The sequence below is a fragment of the Vipera ursinii genome, assembly GCF_947247035.1.
Source record: "Vipera ursinii genome assembly, chromosome: 3".
Classification (NCBI taxonomy): Eukaryota; Metazoa; Chordata; class Lepidosauria; order Squamata; family Viperidae; genus Vipera; species Vipera ursinii.
This window is the reverse complement of record NC_139516.1, coordinates 166,292,768-166,312,815: the sequence shown is the minus strand read 5'-3', so window position 1 is coordinate 166,312,815 and position 20,048 is coordinate 166,292,768. Positions and strand designations below refer to the sequence as shown.

Below are 20,048 nucleotides of genomic sequence, written 5' to 3'. Positions count from 1 at the left end.
ACAGAAGAATTAAAACATGCTATAAAAGTGTTAAAAGTTGCCATACTGGAATTACAAAAGCGACTTGACAAAGATGCCAAGAATTTTGAGAGAAGAGACAAAGCATGAGAATTTGTTAGAATATTAGAATTCTCTTTTGAGGAATTTAAAAATTATTGGGACAAAGAAGAAAAAAAATACACACTTGATTTAATGGTTTTTTTAAAACTAGGATTGGGTGATGTTTTAAAGATTTTGCTTAATTGAGATGAAATGGGGGTATATGTTTAAATGGAGATAAATATGAAAGGAAGGATTCAAATCGGGTGTTACAGACATAGTTTGTAACAGTTACGCTATTTCTGATAAGCCTTAATGGATTCTTGCTGATTAATGTAGAGAGATGAGGTTTTAGAGATGGATTTATAGAAATTGGGGTAATGTATGGGATGAAGATGTGTTGGTTGTGCTTTAAGAAATACTGATAAGTTGTTAAAGTCAACTGGAGATGGAGGTTTCCTTTTTTTATTTTTATTTTTTCTTCCCCCTTTCTTCTTTTTCTGTACTTCTTAATGTTTTACTTTTTAATATATTTCTCTACTATGTAGGTTGTACTGTTAGTTTTATCTGTATAATATAATTTTCAATAAAGTTATTGGGGAAAAGATAACACCTAGTAAAAGTGATAAGGAGCAGATACAACCTTACTGGAGTTGTGACTGTCCATAATCGTAATGGCAGCTCTTTTGGGTGAATGATTCCAGTCCACATTCCCACTATGCCTATTGGGTCATAAAAGTATGCTATGATTTATATAAAACATATTTTCATTCGTGTGTAGGAATAATATATAAAGTTGTGTTTTCTGATTTTTCCAGTATGTCCTATCTGTCCTGAAATTCACCTATCCAACACTTTTTCAAGGGTAAGCATAATTTCATATATGCATGAAAAAAGAAGTATTTAATCAATGGGGATTGAACCTTTGTACTGCATGTTTTCCAATTGCTATTTTTCCTCACCTGGAGAGCTCTTACAATATTATGCTTACCTAGTATCCTTCTGGACTACATTTCCTATTAGTAAGCCTGATTGCTGATCCTCCAGGCTATATTATGTTTCCAATTTTTTAACTCTAATTTTTAATTTATTTTAATTTGTTTTTTAATTTTAATTTATTGTACAGAGGCCTTTAATTTTAATTTTATCTTAATTTCTGTATTTATTGTATGTTATTGTTGTTAGCCGCCCTGAGTCCTTCGGGAGATAGGGCGGGATATAAGTCCCATTAATAAATAAATAAATAAATAAATATTATATCTTAATAACAGTAAGTTGTGGGAATAATGCATGCATGATATGTTTTCATTTCTATTGATCACAATAAGCAAGATTATCCTGGTCTGTAGATGTGATGTGCAAACATGGTTTGCATGCCATACTAAGCTATGGCTTCATATCTAAGCTGAAAAAAATTGAACAACATTAAATTGCAGCAGAGATACAGAAAACTCTAACTTTGTTACTACTATCTAGCAGTAACAGCCCATATATGGTAGGTCTATACTCAACCATGGTTCATTATAAAGCCACTGTTTGTTATGTTTATACAATTTGCTAAGCCTATGGTGTCTTTCATCACATATTAACTCAAACTGAATGAGTGCAGTTACACGTGTGAATAGGGAAGAAGAAAAAATCAAGCCATTCTTAATCTTACAGAGCTTTTGGTATATAGTTAAGATGTTTGACTATAGGGGGATTAAATGGATCCAGTATCTTAATAAAACTAATAAAACAAGACTTTTTCTCATCTGTCTGTTTACAAAAATGAGAGGAAAATGGTTTGAAATGTATTTGTCATTGTGTGTATCTAAGGTCTTTTAGTTCATATTGCTTATTTAATAATAATAATAATAATAATAATAATAATAATAATAATAATAATAATAATAATAATAATAATAAGTTGGAAGGGACCTTGGAGGTCATCTAGTCCAACCCCCTGCTCAGGCAGGAAACCCTATACCATTTCAGACAAATGGCTGTCCAGTCTCTTCTTAAAAACTTCCAGTGTTGGAGCATTCACCACTTCTGAGGCAGGTTGTTCCACTGGTTAGTTGTTCTAACTGTCAGGAAGTTTCTCCTTAGTTCTAGGTTGCTTCTCTCCTTGACTAGTTTCCATCCATTGTTTCTTGTCCTGCTTTCAGGTGCTTTGGAGAATAGCTTGACTCCCTCTTCTTTGTGGCAGCCCCTGAGATATTGGAACACTGCTATCATGTCACCCCTCACCCTTCTCTTCGTTAAACTACACATACCCAATTCCAGCAACCGTTCCCTATATGTTTTAGCCTCCAGTCCCCCAATCATCTTTGTTGCTCTTCTCTGTACTCTTTCTAGAGTCTCGACATCTTTTTTACATTGTGGTGACCACAACTGGATGCAGTATTCCAGGTGTGGCCTTACCAAGGCATTGTAAAATGGTATTAGTACTTCACGTGATCTTGATTCTATCCCTCTGTTAATGCAGCCTAGCACTGAGTAAGAACCATTTGGTTCTTACTCAGTGTACCAACCTTATGATTTAATTTAATCTACATACTCCCAGAAGAAAGGGCTCAGTTTTTCATCACATGTGGTAGAAATATAAAAATGTCTTCTATGTCATTTACAAACATATGTTCTTTGATAAGAAGTGGTTATTGAAGTGTATGTGCTCATTATTGGACATGTGCTTTCCAAGCAACTTGTCCACACTCTACCACTAATATTCAGTGTTGGCCTAGGAAAGACTCCTATCAAAAGTCCTAAGTGCTCCTACATTACTAAATTAGATGCATAGCTTTGTTCCTAAGCTCCCAAATAACTGAAAAAAACCCTCTAATAATAAAAAAAAACCTGACAGGAATCCATATGAATGGCAACAGCAGCACACTCTGAGATTTAAAAAAAGCATAAAGCTTCTGTTGCTAGAAACTGAAATTTCACATCCTATACATTTTACAGAATCCAGGAGCCTCCATTACACATTCTTTAACTTATATTTTTTTACGTGTGTTGTAATTGCAGGTGGCAGACACTTGTTGGTGGAATTCTCTTACATGTTTCCTGGAAAATTGGCTGGGTTGAGATCAGCAGCAGTTCAAGGTATAGATGAAAGTGCAGCGTAAATAAATAAACCAATGTTAATAAATAGACTCTGAAGTACAATATTTAGATTAATATCCAATGAGAGAGAGATTATTTTACCATATACTTTGATTGTATTCTGAAGTGGAATTTTTTGAAAAGACATTTTTTTAAAATTGTTTTCGTTATTGGGATGTTTTATGTGCAATAAAACTAAAACAAAAGAGATTTGATCATGTCATCCTTGCCATCTTGATACATTTGACACAGTTATCTATGATTTTTCTCCTAAATTCATAATTCCTATTTTGATTAAGTATGTTGCATGATATATGCACCGTGGGTGCTTTTCTACCACTGAAATTCCCATAAACATTGAGTAGATTTCTCAATTCCATGAAAACCAGCTTTTGAATGTCAGATGCTATCTAGAGCTAAAATCACTCACAAACATAACAACGGTGTTTCTTGAATGTCAGCAACATTCCAGTGAAAAACTCTTTGCAATATTTATTAGTTTAGTTTATTATTTCATGAAGGCTGGGTTCCCTAGGGAAAGAAAATCAAGTTTAATGTTAAATAAGATAAATTCATGCTGGCTACCTTAGAAATATGAAATTAATTTTTAGCCAATTACTCAGATTTTTAAACATCATATAGGTGGTAAGGGATTCATATTGATTTCTGTCAGCATTATCATTTTAGTTATACCTGAGAGTAAATATGGGTGGGTGTACGTAGTTATTTATATGCAAATAAAATGCTAAATTGTGGCATAATTTTGTGCAGCAGATATTTAACTTCTGTTCTCTTACCCTAATACAATCTGTTTTAAAAAAGAAGCTGCAACATTGGATGCTTCCATACTTTTATTAACAATCTCATTTTAGGGGTTTAAGAGAGGTCTGGATAACTTTTCCTTCCTTTTACAATTTTTTCATGTTTTTTCACTGGGTTTTTGTCATGCTTTGTTCCATGAAAAATACTGCAGTTTGAAATATGCACAATGCCTTTTGACTGGTGATATTTCAAAACATACCAATCATTTTGTTCATCATTTTCTTTACTGTATTTTTTTAGATTTGGAGCCATGAGTTTTACCCCACTAGATGTCAGTGTAATTTAAGCCAGAGAATAACGATTGTTATGCCATAGTTCAGCAATAAAAGCATCTATGTTCTATATATCTGAAAGGAAGAGAATATTTGTGTACTATAAAAGTCAACATCATCACTTTTGATGAAAGACAAATAAGCATGCAGACAATACATAAGAGGAGTTTTGATTATCAAAAACGTTTTGAAATTCTTTGCAGGCTGTTACTTCTAGTATTGTGCAAAGCAAAGATACTTGACAAAATTCACTTCCTATCTCTGTGTTAAAGCAATCCTGTCTACCAAAAAAGGTCGTAGACTTTCAATAGTAGTGGCAGAAAGCTTTGAAACAGTTGTGTGAATCTTCCACATCAGACATCTACTTTAACTAACACACTTGGTAATGCACTCTGTGTGACTGCTCTGCATAGGCTTACTAACTTCTAGTCTTCAAAGGCAGCTCTATGTACTGTAGTGTGTATAGCAGTAATCCAATTAAATGGCTACATAGATGACTTAGAGACCAATTCGATTTTTATATGTAAGTAGAATTCTCCATCAGTACATTAGCTAAATATGCTAAAAGACACAGTTCCTCCCTGAGAATTGAGCAGATTTGTATGTATTAATGAAACGCCTCAATGATAAGAAACTTTTTTTTTCTGAGGGAATGTAGACAATATAGACAAAATTGCTCTCTCTTAATTTTTGAATCAGCCATGATCAACTTTTCATTCCGGATTCCTGTTTTGAGTGTTCATTCTACAACCTCAATCCAATTTATGGATTGCTGAATTTTGCTTTAGAGTGTATCACTGTGTAACTGAACAAGTGAACTAATTATTTCGGGTACACATTTGCTATTTGTAACTGTAGCACAGAGGTGCTTTGAAGAGTAAATATATTTGAATAAATCTTGAGTTTAAAGACTGTCCCACCAGGCATGTATTGCAGTCTTTCATATTCAGAATTGAGTAAATTGTATGTAAACAATTGTTAATTTATTCCAAAATTTTAATATCAGTGTGAAGAAAATTATAAAATTTATACTGTAAAGTATTCTATTTTCTATATTTCTGTCTGACAGTTAACATACCGTACAGCCTTCATAATCTTGTCCCACAGTCCCTCTGATTATCAACTGGATAATCCAATTCAAGAAGAATGAACATAGAAATGTCAAACATAATCACTGAGACAGTGCTTAAGTGATGAGTTCTTTCCTCTCGTCAACCATTTTGCCATTTGCTTTCTTCAAAATAAGCTTTGCCTTTAGGGATGCTACGAATGAGGAATGGTTGTATCAGCCACTTTGGATTTCTCTTAGTTTCTTATTTCTGTTCATGTTATATTTGATTAGTTGAAATTATTTTTTCTGGATGGATTTTTTTAAAATATATGCAATTGTTTGTTTTTTAAAAAACTAATATTGTATCTTTGTAGTTCTTTTCATACATTTTGTATACTCTTTTATAACCCACAGTTTTTATACTTGTTGCTGAGCTGTAATGTGAAATTGGGAGAATTGTGAATTTTAAATTAATTTTCAGTTTAATTATCATCTTTTACATTACTAATTTTCTCTGTATTAATTGCAATAACATTGAAAACCATCATTTTATAATATAATTTATTTTCTATAAGTATAGCATGGATTGAAATATCCAAGAATTGATAGTTTGCTCTGATATAGGTATATTCTTTGAAGCTTTTCGTTTCCATTCTGTTCCTCTGAATGGACGGGCAAAGAAGGCACCTATATAGCAACCTTAAATAGTTTCTAAATGAACTTGGCTTTTAAGTTCATTAACAAAGGAAGCCTGAATTGCTTTTTGTTTGGATACAACAAAAGTATTGATACTTTTGATTTTCTTTTTCATTGAACAGCTATTGTCAAGTTTCATTGTGAAAAAGTAATAATAGAACTGCAGTTTTGATCTGTCATCCCCAAGTCACTGATACAGTGACCCTTTCTATTTGTGTAATATTACATATTTCTTCCTTACATGTTAAAAATATACAGCCCAGAGCTTCTACAGTCATTATAGCAGACTCCGATTTTCACCATTTGTATGATTTGGCCCATAAGAAGGATTGCTGCTAAAGCATTTCCTGTAGTTGTAGACATTCTTTCCAACCCTCTTGGCAGTACAGAATTCAGTTGTTACATCATGGGAACAACTTTTGTGCCCTTTTCCATTGCTTCTTATATGGCCAAGGATTCTTAAAACTTCACACTGTGGTCAGTGATCTCTATGGAGGTCTTGTTCTCAAGCCTGTTGCTTTATTTTTCTCCCAGCTCAGATGACTCTGAATATTTTAAGGAAGCATCTGATTGGATTTTACCAACTGTGTAATTGCTGTTGCTAGATTGGTCCTAAGGAAATTTATCTGGACCAATGTCCTTAAAAGGGATGATAATATTCAAACTTATGGTTAAGCTTATCTGGTTGTAGAGTATTAAGAGATTCTAGCATATCTTAATGAATAATTTGAACTATAAATCAGGTAGCAATCAGCTAAATTAGATTTATGCATAACCCTTGGATTTAAATCATATGTACTTTCAGTATGGTCAACAATTAAACATCAATCAAATGTTTTTATTTTATTAAAACAGTTTGCCCTTTTTTCTGACTATAATATAAAGTATGTTTTATAAATTGTTATTTGCTTCCACAGTATTCTTGCAAGTATATTTTAAGGCACTTTCAAAACATATCAATATTAATAAGGCCATTTGAATTCACTCACACTTTATGCATACACACACATACTTATAATAATAAAGTAGTTATTAAGAAAATGCAGACACAGATCAATGTGTTACTGGAGTATTCAGAGACCATACCTATTTGGATTTATTTTAACTATATATTTTATTCTCATCTAATCAAAGCGATGCTTGTATTTTTCTTTGGCTGAAATTATTTTTATTCAGGAAAAAAAAGGATGCCCTCTGAGGTTGTTCATAAATGGAATATGATGACATGAAAATATATGAAAGATGATGATGATGCTTATTTGTTACAGGTCTGAAGTATTATCATGGCTTCCAGCTTCTGCACTTTTTGTGGGTATTATTTATTCAGGTTCCAGGGCCTTATCTAGATTGGTAAGATATGCAAATAGTATTTGGCATGCCTTTTTATTAATGTTTCACTACAAATGTCATATAAGGTTGAAGTAATTAATATTACCATAGTTAAAGACTACATGTAGAACACTGAAAATTGAATAGTTCTAGAAGTCATAATAGGGCTTACTGCACAAACGGTAAACAGTAAATTCCCTTTCTAATTCCCAATTCTGCAGAAAATCTGTGCAATTTGACTCCATCTTTTGAATATGCGTGGCATGGATTAATATGAAAGATGTTCCTTCAGTCCCATATCGCTCATAAAGTAACCCATTATCCCACCCATAAAAGGATTCAGACCAAGAAGCATCACAAAGGAGATTTCAGCAGTTGAAATATCACAGATATTATTCAGAATGCTGCTGTCAAATCAGGGCCTAATGGCATATGTTGGCCTGCTTGCTTTTCCTTTGTCTAAGAATTGAGGTTTGTAATGAAATGGATCCTCATCTGGCTGAAATGAATTGATCAGATGATAGATTTGGAGAGATGGGAACTAAAATTAATTGGTCCAACATACTGAATTTCTTTTCCTAAAGCCTAAAAGGTCTAAAAATGATGATGAGAGACAATAAACATCTGGTGAAAGTTAGCTGAGCTAGGCAATCTGGAGCCATAGTTGGCAGGAAAACATTTCTCTTGGCCCTATGGAGAGCCAATGGCATTAGGGAGGTGAAAGGTGTGTGTGTGTCTGTGTAAATGTGTTGATTTGGCTACAGAAAAGGAAAAATGTAAATTCTGATGTCAGATTTCCTAGGATAGCATTATTCTAGTGTTTCCTTTCATTGTGCACTAGTTCAAGAAACTTATGCTTAGCCATGGATCTTCCTTCTCACTCAGCAACAAAAATGGCAACAAGCCCAGCAGTGGAGCTGTGAGCTGTTTTTTCTTTTCTTTTCCTGCTTCTGATGAAAGGATTGTTATCTCTCTGCCTTGTTCACTTGTTTTCTTTTAATACTGGTTCTTACAAATTCCCAGGTAATTAAAATGAAACTTTTGTAGCTGCAGTCTCTTAGATTTAGTCACTCTTGAGCATGTTTTGTATCTTCTGTTAACTTAGAATAACAGAAGAACAAATATATTGTCTGTTGAAAACATTTGCTAGAGTCGAAATATTGAAAAACACTTCAAAGAGACCTCATAGCTAAAAATATTTTCTTATAAGTTTATTTGTCTAGACTTTAAGTATTTCACACTTTCCATGTTTCCACTCCATTTTTGGAATAAGAAAATGAGTCATTAAGGAAAATCTGTGGTATTATATGTACACAATTCCCTCCCTCCGTTTCAGTAAGAATGGCCCTGTTGTAGTCACAACAATAACATCTCTTTCAAAGATGGAGGCAGGCCTATAACCACTGCAATGTTTCCTCCCATCAGGGATGCCGTGTGATAGCTCTGAGCATCAGGGCAGTGTAAAGAAGTCTGCTTTCCTCTCTTCTAACTTAGATGTCTTCAAGTGTGTAGCAAACTGAAACCGAAGGAAAACCTCTGAGGGGTCCTATCAAATGTTAGTGCCATTAGATGGGCAGAAGGTGATGGGCAGCTTGATTTACAGTGTCTGCAATGCTAACTTTGTTGGTCCCATTTTCTTTCCTGGCAGCCAATTCCTATCTTTCTTACCTTACACAGTGCTGCAGATGTTATATTTTATGGAGCGGAAGCCTCAGTGCAGAAAGAGGTATGGAGAATTAATTAAATGGCCTTTATATCTCTGTATATCAGGTTTATCTAGTCCCTTTGTTACTGTAACTATATTTTCTTAGGCTAAATATTTCAGACATTAATGAATGCACGTATTATATACAATACTTTTGCAAATTAATTTCAAATAATGTAATTGTTCTAGGAGATGGTATATTTACAGCAAACCTATAAAGGTGTATGAGAGATGGAGAGAAAGAGAGAAAGCATGTGAAGGGAAAACTACATATGATAATAAAATTGTATTACTTAAATGTAAGCTGCTCAGAGTCATCTGCATATGAGTTGGACAGCCATATAAATTTGTTTAATAAAATAAATATTATTTTGAAGATTCATAAGTGATTTTGCCAAAGCAAAGCTTATTTTGAGGAGGTTGAAGTTACAAGAGTTGTATTTTAATCATGGCACTGCCTTGTTCTTATATGCTTCTTGATATCTCCCACTCTCCTTTTCTTATTGAAGCCTTTTGTGTTGTCCACTCCTGAGTTTTCTAAATGATGAGGGCCTCTTTTCAAGACGGGGGTGTGGTAGTGCTTGAAAGAAGTTGACCTTGATTCAAGAAGTTTTTCTCTCTTTTATTTTCCATCTGTCCAGCATCCAGAGGAACTGTTTCCCAGCTTGAAACCTTCTTTAAAAATTTTATTGAGTAACTTAGAACAGTCATAAGTCTTTTTCATAATAATTCCTGAAATCCCTAGAATTTCCATAAAATCACCAGGAAGTGGTTGCCAAATCTTACACAAAATGTTTAAGCTGAATTTGATGTCCACTGCACACATTTTAGTGTAAATACAAACTATATATATGGACATTTAATGATGTTTAATACTGATAATTATTTATATATAAAACATGTGTTGCATAAGTATAAACTGGAACTGTTCCATCTGCTCAACATTCTATTCCTCAATGTGAGATAGATATAATCTTTGGAGGGGGATACATTCTCTTTCATTTATTTGGGTAGCTGGTGATAGAAAGTTTGCTACCAGCATTTGGAATAGTGATATGTAGGATCTCTAGAGATTACTTTAAAAAAATTATGAGATATATATGATCTATAGACAACTGGATGCCAGTCCAGGATATTGGAGACAATGCTAGGGAAACACAGCCTGAAATCTTTGAATAAGTGTTATCTTTGAACTAGTTACTCTCGCAGCTTAGCAACTGTTCCTGGTTGTGAGGTAAAATATGTTTGATCCTTCTATTACTGAAATCACAATAAATGAAATTCTATCAGAAAACAGGTGACATTCAAGTGCATGGTAAAGTTTTCTTTCATTAACCGTGTTTTGAAGGTGAGTTTTTTGAAATTATTGTGTTTTTTTTCTTAACAGCAGATCTCTGCCCTAAAATTCTGCAGGTAAGTTTCCAATGTTTGTCCAATGTGGATATGTATGGAATTCCACAGAGACAATACATGAACAGCTGATCGTCTATTTAATAAAGAGTTAGGAGTGTTCATCATATATTGGTTGTGATTAGTGGAAGTTTGAACAATGCAGCATTCAATTTAGTGTGAATTGTAAATTGTTACCAGATCACATTTAATGCAACTCAGAATTCAGTTAATGCAAGGTTAATGTGTGTGCAGTTGAGGCGAGCCCCTGTGCAATTGAGGTTGGGGTTCAGATGCTGCTCATTTTCATGTGTGCAAAATAGAGAAAAGGAAGATTCTATGGAAAATAGTACATTAGAACAGTATTTTTCAACAATGGCAACTTGAAAAACGTGTACTTCAACTCCCAGAATTTCCCAACCAGTATAGCAAAGTGATAGAAATATCACTTTGAATTGTGCAAATTCAAATGATTTTTGTAAAATTTATTAACTGCACTAATTGAGTGCAGGTTGCAATGTACGTGGCGGTGTATGTAGGTTGCGATGTATGTGGCATTTGCTTAGTTAACTTCAATCCTGTTAAAACCTATGACCAATGTAGTGTCTATAATTAAAAATACAATTGTTCAAAATATTATTGTTTCAGAACAGTCTTTTTTCAGGTTTATAACTGGGCTTCAATTTGCATTTGCATCTGTCAAGATTTGATAGGGTAGTTTAATAATACATTTTCTATTCTCTAATTATGTGATTATATTTAAGTAGGAAAAATGTTTCAAACAACCTTGACAATTGTTTAGGTATACCAAAGTATAAAAAACTATGATATAAATATAGTGGAGAAAAAAGAACCTGCTGGAAACAAGAAACAGCTTTTTACTTGCTCTGTAAAAAAGTTCAAACTACTTTGAACTTTGTCAGCCTTTCCTAACTTTTTGTCCTATAGGAGTTGATTGTCAGGCCAGATAGAAATTATAGGAGCTTCATCTAATTTATCAAGAGAACAGCAGGGGAGAGAAAGCTCATTTAAGAAACCTTTGAGAATTCATTTGATTAGGACTTTGTATATTTGTATATTTTCCTTAATACAATTAAAATTGAAAGCAATTTCAGGGAGGTTATTTGCCTGTGGGAATGGGTAAGGCCCTGATTTCTCATAACCCTTTAGAAAAAGGAAAAGGTATCACATATTTCCATCCCTATATGGGATATCACTGGCGCCTGTTGTTCATGCAAGAAATATGAATGGGCCAACATGGAACGCCATAAAGCTATTAACGTCCCTGGGCTGGTAATGACCTATAAAGCCCTAAATGGCTTGGGTCCAGACTATCTAAGGGAATACCTGCTGCCGGCATCATCTTCCCATCGTCCTGTGCGCCCCCACAGGGAGGGCCTTCTCAGGGTACCGCTGGTTAATGAATGCCAGCGGGTTATTCCCAGGGGAAGGGCGTTCTCTGTGGGTGCGCCTGCCCTATGGAACCAACTACCCACGGAACTTAGGACTGCTCCCGACCTTCACTCATTTCACCAGGACCTGAAAACTTGGCTCTTTGATCTGTTTGGTCCAGACTGTGGGGTTGTTAATTTAACTGGGTTTTAGATTTACTCTTGGGGCTTGAATTTAATTTAATTGTTTTAATTGATTTTAATTTTTTGTATTTCATGGTTTTAACTGTCCTGTAAACTGCCCTGAGTCCTACGGGAATAGGGCGGTATACAAATTCAATAAAATAAAATAAAATAAATAAATATCTTCTGTTAGGATCATCGGACTCCTTTTCCTAATAGTGATTTCGTAAGTTTGGGGGTTTGTCTGAATGGTAGTCAGACAAAAAAAAATCATTTCATTTTAAAATAGGTCATTCTATCAAACAATTTAAAATTAAGGTTGTTTAGGAGCAGTATTTATGTTAAATGAAAAAAACAGAGGCATATAATCACCTCTGCGCACTGATCGCCACTGTAATTGAACCCGTCCACCTAACTGGTTGTCTTCCACTTCTCCTTCTTTCCACCTTTCCCAGCATTAGAACCTTTTGGCATAATGTGTTTGAGGTAGGATAATTTCAGCCTGGTCATTTGCGCCTCAAGTGACAACTCTAGGTTGATTTGGTCAAATTGTTTTCTTGGCTATCTACGCATGGTATTCTCATGATCTTGTACAACACTAAAAGTGCAAAGGTGTTTAAAGGCATCAATACTCTTCCTGTCCTGTTTCTTCAAAGTCCAACTTTTGCTTCCATGTTTTAATGATCATACACAATAATAAATATGATATTGAAGCCAGGCTGATTAAATTAGTACATTAGCACTTGCGTCTGTGGAGATTCTCTTCCTCGGGGGGAAAAAACCCAGTCCAGTTACTGTTTCAAAGAGCAACTTTGAGACATAAATTAGCACTCAAATCTCTGATCAGCCACCAGATCCCTTGGGGATTTTGGACTAGATACTCTTTCAAAGGGTTATTATGAGGATAAAAAAAATGGGGCAGGAGTGACATATGTACTTTCTGATCTAGTGGAAGGAAGACTAAGAAATGTTAACATAAAAAGTATATATTATTTTTAACTACAATTTGAAATAGAAACATAATTTCTTGGAATCTCTGGTGCTAAGTGGCCTTTTTATCTTTAATTGCAGAGTGCTGATTCTTTTGCTGGCTGCAGGGGGGCTTCCATTCTATGACCCACAGGTTAGTTGTTTTCAACTATGAAAAGGAACTCTCTTGTAACAGATGCCTGAAATAGTGACAGAATGAACTTCACTAAATGGTTTGAACTAAGGAATATTTAACCTAGAACAGAGTTTCTCAACTTTGGCAAGTTAAAATGTGTGGACTTCAACTCCCAGAGTTCTCCATTCGGCATGCATGTTAGCCCATTGCATTTCAGGTAAGCAAGTCAGTAAAAAGCAAATATATTTATGGTCCTTTAAGGATATTGCATATTGCAATAATAAGTTCAATAACTTCAAACATATGCAGAATATTATTTTCATTGGGTATTTTAAATTTCTCATTTCACTGTGTACATGTGTTTTATGACACACCCCTCTGAAATTGGATGCATTTTAATACAATGTTCCTCAGCACCTCTCCATTTTATATCTTGCTGCAGTTTGGACAGTTTTGCACTTTATTCAGAATTTTTGTTCTCTGCGACAGAAGGTTTTTCCTCTATCTGATTCTTAATGCATGAGAATTTCTTTAGAATTACTTTTAGGAGTATTTTAGGCTTGTTTATTGTAAATATGGCCAAAGATGAGATTGCTGGTTTTGCTTTTTCTATATAATTGTCTATGAAAACTATAACATTGTTGGTGTGGTGAAGTGATACATAAGATGCTTTACTTATTAAAATATTCCTTAATGTAACAGTCACAATTGAAACAAGGACACTTTGATGTTTTATTTTGCAGTTTGATATACATGGCTATTTTTGGGCCGTCGTACACCTACTATGTGTTGGTAAGTTTTTAATAAATTAGCAAAAAATAGTTAAACTTTCTGGCCTGCACATAGTTCCTCTTTGCTATGAGTCTCAATTTTCTGTCTTTACTCCATACAGTATCCGGTGGCTTACATAAGCACTGTCTTTGTTACTTTCTGCTGGAATAGAAAATCGTGTAATAAAAAACTGTATGTCCTCTCCAAAGGTCCATGTTTGGTCCAACTTTACACTGAATTATATAGCATTGTGAAAATGGAAAAGTAAATTAACAGAATCAAGTGGGAGAGAGAATTTGTTTTTTACAATTCTTGTAATTTCAGAATTAGAAAAAGAAATTTAAACTGTACTAGTTAGGAAAAAAGATTGTTATAAATACAAAATGCAACCCAAGTTGAAATAACTTTGCTGCTATAGAACAGGGGTGTGAAACTGCCGGCCCACAGGCCAGATGCATCATGCAAAAACTGTGCCCACCCCATTGCCGGCAATGGGAAAATAGTCACAATACGTCGCAACACATCACATGACGTCGTGAGTTTGACACCCATGCTATAGAAGGTTTGGATTTTTATATAGGCAAGTAGATCTTTAACCATAGCTCTGTGTCTCCCTTTTTGAAATTGTTCCTTGTACCAGAGGATGAAAAATGTATTAACATTCCGACTTCATGTTTTTTCTTTTACAGGTGCTTACAAAGTATTTTACAAGTTGTGGAAACCAAATTCTCTAAGGTGATTTTTTTATGACTATGAATTATTTAAAATAACACTAGCTGGTCTGGAGGAGGAGAAAAATATTTTATTCTTTAGCTCTTTATATAATTAATATAAAAGACTAAGAAGGATTAATAAGGAGACAAAAGGAAGAAATTGATGGTTGCTTTTTGCAAGTATAGGTTAACTTTCCATAGTTTGATACCCTTGAGATGTATTGGAACTAAAATTCTCAAAATTTCTTGGCCAGTTTATCCACTAGATAAATAGGTACCAACCACACTCTGAGGTTTCATGTTGGCCACGTGACTGTAGAAAAGTCTTTGGACAGCTCTGGCCCAATGGCCTCGAAAGGGAGATGAGCACCATCACCTATAGTCAGCAACAACTAGCGAAGTAAAATCTGCAAGGACTCCTTTACCTTACTTTATCTATCCAGTAGTAGCTAAAAATTCCAGAAGTTACTTTTGGTCCCAACATATCTAGAAAAACCTGGTTTGAAAGAATAGCATTATTAGAAACAGATATAATGAATGGAAGTATTGTTCAGCAGAAGATTCTTACTATTCATTATGGTAATTAAATAATCTCTAGAGCCCAAAAGACATGAGTAGATTTATTTATGTAATAAACTTTATTGATTGCCTCAGTTCTGAGGGACTCCAGGCACGGGAAGGTCTAACACATAATAACGGATATATAATTTGATGGAAAACAGTAACAATCTCTCTGACTTCATGAACTCCATACAACCAGTCCCCACTCAAAGACATTCCAAAAATACAAAATTTATATTTGCCTTCAAGTAATGAGCATGGGAGCCACCTTTGCTTCTGGAGTCACTTTATTCCAAAAGAGGGGAGTCCGCATAAAGAACACTCTCCATCAAGCTCTTCCCTTTACACCTCATAATAGGAGGACACTTTCAACAGATGCATCCTGCTCATCCAGATCAGTTGTCCATCTCTCAAGCCAAAGTCAGTAGCAACAGAAAGTATAGAGATAAGACAGGCTCCATAAATAATTGGTCACTCCCTGAAAATATAATTGAAATATATATACATAATTTACAGATGACTATATTTTTGAGTAAGGACAACCTCTGAAAAAAATTGTCAATCTTTTTCTAATTCCATAGACCAATTAAAAATCTCTCTTTCTAGTATGAAGGAAAAAAATGCATATTTTAGATCAAAGTGTAAAAAATGTGTGGGAAAGCCTGATCTATAGTTTTCTGGAACCCAAAACACTACTCTAGCAATTTCTGTCACCTTATCATAGAAATGATGGGAAGATAAGCTTGATTAAACTTCTGCCAGTTCTTGTTAGCTACCCACCATGACTATTTAATTACCTTGGTGAAACATCCTCATCTCCAAGACAACTCTAGATGTCACACAATAAATATACAGTCAAGCTAACATGTATCTGTCAGATTAAAGGACCTGCCTAAATCAAACTCAGGAAATCTCGTAATTGAAATAAATTAAAAGTTAATGTCAAAAGTGTATGTTTGTATATTTAATTATTTAAGGAGTAATTGACAATGTTTGATAGAGTTCTGACATTAAAGTAACTGACTTTTTTTTTCCCTCCTTAGTAATTCTGAACAACAATATATAAACTATGCATTCAGGTACATTATATCTTGATTAAGGAAAAATATGGAATGTCTGCCATCCCCTCATAACTGTACATACATTAAGATGAATAATTTTTATATCTATCATATTCAAATTGCTCATTCATCTTATTTAATGCTATTTTTTATTTAATTATATTTTGATGGAAACACAATGCGATTTTTCTAGGCATTATCAGCCAGTTATAAAAAAGGAGTGAATTCTAAATTGAATGCGATATAATGTGATGCCCCAGAGCAGTCATGCTGCGTTCCATGGAATCTATACTGAGGATCAAATGGACCTAGAAAATGGATATTTTTCTGTTTGTCAACATTCAGGAATGCTGCTTACATTTGCAACAAATGTCTTTCTGCAATCTTAGACTCACAAATATAGAAGCATGCTGTATTTATAGAATTCTGATACCCAGATGGATCAGAAAATAAGTCAAAGAGCCTACAGCCCCCCTGAGAATATTTTTAGATAAATTGAAGGTTTCTGGAAGAGTCCTAGATTAAGGAAGTTATTGTAATAAATAACGGGTTATCTGTTGGTATATTAAAATACTAATTAATTATATCTTTTATTTCTAGTGTGGTGATGTTGGCTTTTGCATCCCACCCAACAGGTAAAATAACAATAATTATAATTGGTATATGTGTGTGTGTGTGTGTGTGCATTTTTCAGACCCAGTGTTATTTCTTTATGTATGCTACTTTAGAATTTAGTCTGATTGTGTGTTCCACTCAGTGCTTTTTTTGTAAAAGAAAAAGGTGCTGGAACTCACACATGTCATACAACCCGCCTTGCCTACGCTACAAGGTTTCATCCAAAAAAGGTGCCGGAACTCCGTTCTGAGCGTTCTATGAGAAAAAAAGCCCTGGTTCCACTACACATATGAATCATTTTTACATACTCAGGACTCTATTCCTTTTAAAAGTTTTAGCTAATCCCAAAATAGCCCAAAATCCAATCCTGAGATGCTCTGATATTGCATGATTTGGGAGCTGCACATGTATAGCTTCTTCACTGCTAATATTGTTGTGAATATGTGCACATTAGAGTTTGATGTTGAGGCCAAGGAGTGCAGCTCAGCATGTGAAGGAGAGTCTGAAAAATGAAATTGTTCATCATTGCATCTCAACTGACAAATAACACTTAATGCTCACTTTATGAATCAGAATTGTCTACTGTGTTTGATTACAGCATTTCAGAGGCCCACTCCTCAAGGTGTCAGCCCTCGTTGCCCTCTAGCATGGCTCCTGTCTGCCTATAGAATAGCAATTCTAAGTCTTTTCCTTTATGCTGAACACTACTTCATCATCAAGAGTTTTTTGGGAACATTGTAGATCAATCCAACCCAAAAGGATAGCTTTCTTTCTGTTGATGGTCTGCAAAGGAGAGAGTTCAGCTTTGCCAGTAAAGTACTTTTACTTCTAGCATACTATAAAACAGAATTTAGTCTTTTAATTTTGATCTCCAAAGATTGTGAAATAAAACAACTTGTAGAATATACAGCATTCAAATTTTGCGTAAACTGGGAGACAATGCATTTCTCCTTAGGCACAAAGCCTGCTGGGTAACCTTGGGCTGGCTACATTCGCTTAGCCCTAGGAAAGAGACAATGGCAAACCACTTCTGAAAAAAGAAACCTCATGGACTTGTCAGGGCACTCTCTGAGAACTTAATATATTTAAATGGAAAAAGAAAAAAAAAGACAGGTCTTTAGTTTACAATTGCTATGGTTCTTAGCCAACAACATTGGACTAGAAGACCTCCAAGGTCCCTTTCAACTCTGTTATTCGGTTATCCAAAAACAAGCTAGCTATTGTGAAGTGGTCTTCTCTCCAGATGTTTTGAATCTGCATGTCCCAGAGTCTCTCAAATGTTAGGACAGGCCATTTTAAAGAAAACACAGAATCAGCAATCCCCCACCCCAAAAAAAGTGGGCCTTTATTTACCCCGATTCTCCCAGATGAAGAAGAAATGATAACATAGGCAGATGAAAAATAAATCAACTTCTATAGCCTTTTCAATAAACTCTCATACTTATTCCTAATTTTCCCCGGTGACCATATGTTTTCTGGTCTGCTATTTAGGGGAAGATAGTGAAAAACACCTCTAAATCTTGCAGGATCTTATTACAAGTAGTCCTTTAACAACTATTCATCCAGTGATTATTCAAAATTACAATGGCCCTGGACAAAGTGATTTATGACCATTTTTCACACTTATGACTGTTGCAGCATTCATATGGTCACATGATCAAAATTTGGACACTTGACATGTATTTATCATGGTTGCAGTGTCCAGGGTCATGTGATCACCTTTTGTGACCTTTTGACAAGCAAAATCAATGGGGAAGCTGGATTTACCTAACTGTGTTACTAACTTCAATGATTAACAATTATGACAAGAAACTCATGGGGCATATATATATTCAGCGGAAAACAAATTATTCCCTGAATAACCATGATTATAAATGGGACTCTTGCTTATGAATTTCTATGGAAAATACAAACATTTTAAAAGTGCAAACATGCTCCTTAAATGGCATTCTTCCCTTTTTTTTACAACTTGATTTCAGATTGATGAGAAAGAGAATGAAATGTTGTAAGTGCAGTGACAAATTCCTGAAGTGATAAAAATCATGTTAAAACCAAAAATAAGTAATTCAACTCCAGTGTTACAATGTTGTATTCCTCTATTCTGTCCATTTTTCAACAGAGCAACCATATACTGGTGCCAATTTTTAAAAAACTAAAAATATGATTTTATTTCTTAGGTGATCTCTTCAGTGCCTTGGAATTTCCACTCCTGTACTTTTACATCTTTCACAGCAGTTGCCTTGCCAGGTAACTTTTCAGGATACAAGCCAGACCTTATGATATACGTGAGAAACAAACTACTAGATTTTTGATGAGCTGTTAAAGGTGTTTCTTTTTTTCTAGGTTCAAGTATGGTCCAAAGCATTCAATTATTGGTCCGCAATGATGCATCATGCTAACCTGAAATTTAACCAAATGTTTTTTTTCAAAATATGCCAAACATTATGTGAATAAATTATAGGATTATTTGCAGCAAAAGGCTGCATAACTTTTTGGTGGGTAATTATACACAGTGCTTTTTTTGTAAAAGAAAAAGGTGCCGGAACTCACACATGTCATACAACCCGCCTTGCCTACCCTACAAGGTTCCATCCAAAAAAGGTGCCGGAACTCTGTTCTGAGCGTTCTATGAGAAAAAAAGCCCTGATTATACAAATTATAGTGCAGCATTCATGAAAGGCACCAACACAGGAGAAGTTCATTGAAGTGCATTAGATCAAAATCCCAACACATGTCTGTTCAGAAGTGAGTTCATTTACTGTTGCTCACAGGGCGCACTCTAAATGTTTATTTTTAAATCGTTTTGCCCCTTCACTCAGTTTGGTTGAAGTAAGCTTCTAAAAGGTATTCTTGCTAGATTGAACCAACTATTAGTAATATTTTAAAGGATCCTCAAGATTTCTCAGCTGATATCTCCATCCCTGACATTGTTGAGGCATTCTTCAGATACTTTTTGAGTTAAAAATAACTTTATTAATCCTGATGGCAAATGGGACCATTTTGTTGCTAAGCAGTAGGTTGTAAAGCGCAATATTACGTGACTGCATCACTTAATGATGGCAATCCTGCAGTCCTGGTGCTGTCATAACCCTAGCGCTGTGTGGGTCATTAAGAGAGAAGCAGCAGAATCCTAAACAAGCATGCCAATGGGTGCACAAGTGTTGCTAGTGGGGGAGGATGGATACTGCAAGCAGGCTTTGAGTGCAGGTGGGCTGCAGGTACTGCAGGGGATGCCAGAAGCATGCCCTATGGAGTCCA

At 34.8% G+C, this 20,048-nt stretch overlaps 1 protein-coding gene across 2 annotated transcripts in view; it reads left to right on the top strand.

Annotated features, from left to right (window-relative positions):
- The window catches only part of TMEM241 (transmembrane protein 241), a 40,766-nt gene that overhangs the window by 3,040 nt on the left and 17,678 nt on the right, over nt 1-20,048 (top strand). For both annotated transcript variants that reach the window (XR_014492047.1, XM_083358940.1), the window contains exons 2-12: nt 858-904; nt 3,049-3,126; nt 7,236-7,317; nt 8,945-9,022; nt 10,389-10,414; nt 13,036-13,087; nt 13,813-13,861; nt 14,530-14,575; nt 16,158-16,193; nt 16,776-16,810; nt 18,968-19,037. Coding sequence is in view for 1 of the 2 variants with exons in the window: in XM_083358940.1 (XP_083215066.1) it covers nt 858-904; nt 3,049-3,126; nt 7,236-7,317; nt 8,945-9,022; nt 10,389-10,414; nt 13,036-13,087; nt 13,813-13,861; nt 14,530-14,575; nt 16,158-16,193; nt 16,776-16,810; nt 18,968-19,037 (599 nt within the window). In the remaining variant the exon portion in view is untranslated. The remainder of the gene's footprint in view (nt 1-857; nt 905-3,048; nt 3,127-7,235; nt 7,318-8,944; nt 9,023-10,388; nt 10,415-13,035; nt 13,088-13,812; nt 13,862-14,529; nt 14,576-16,157; nt 16,194-16,775; nt 16,811-18,967; nt 19,038-20,048) is intronic.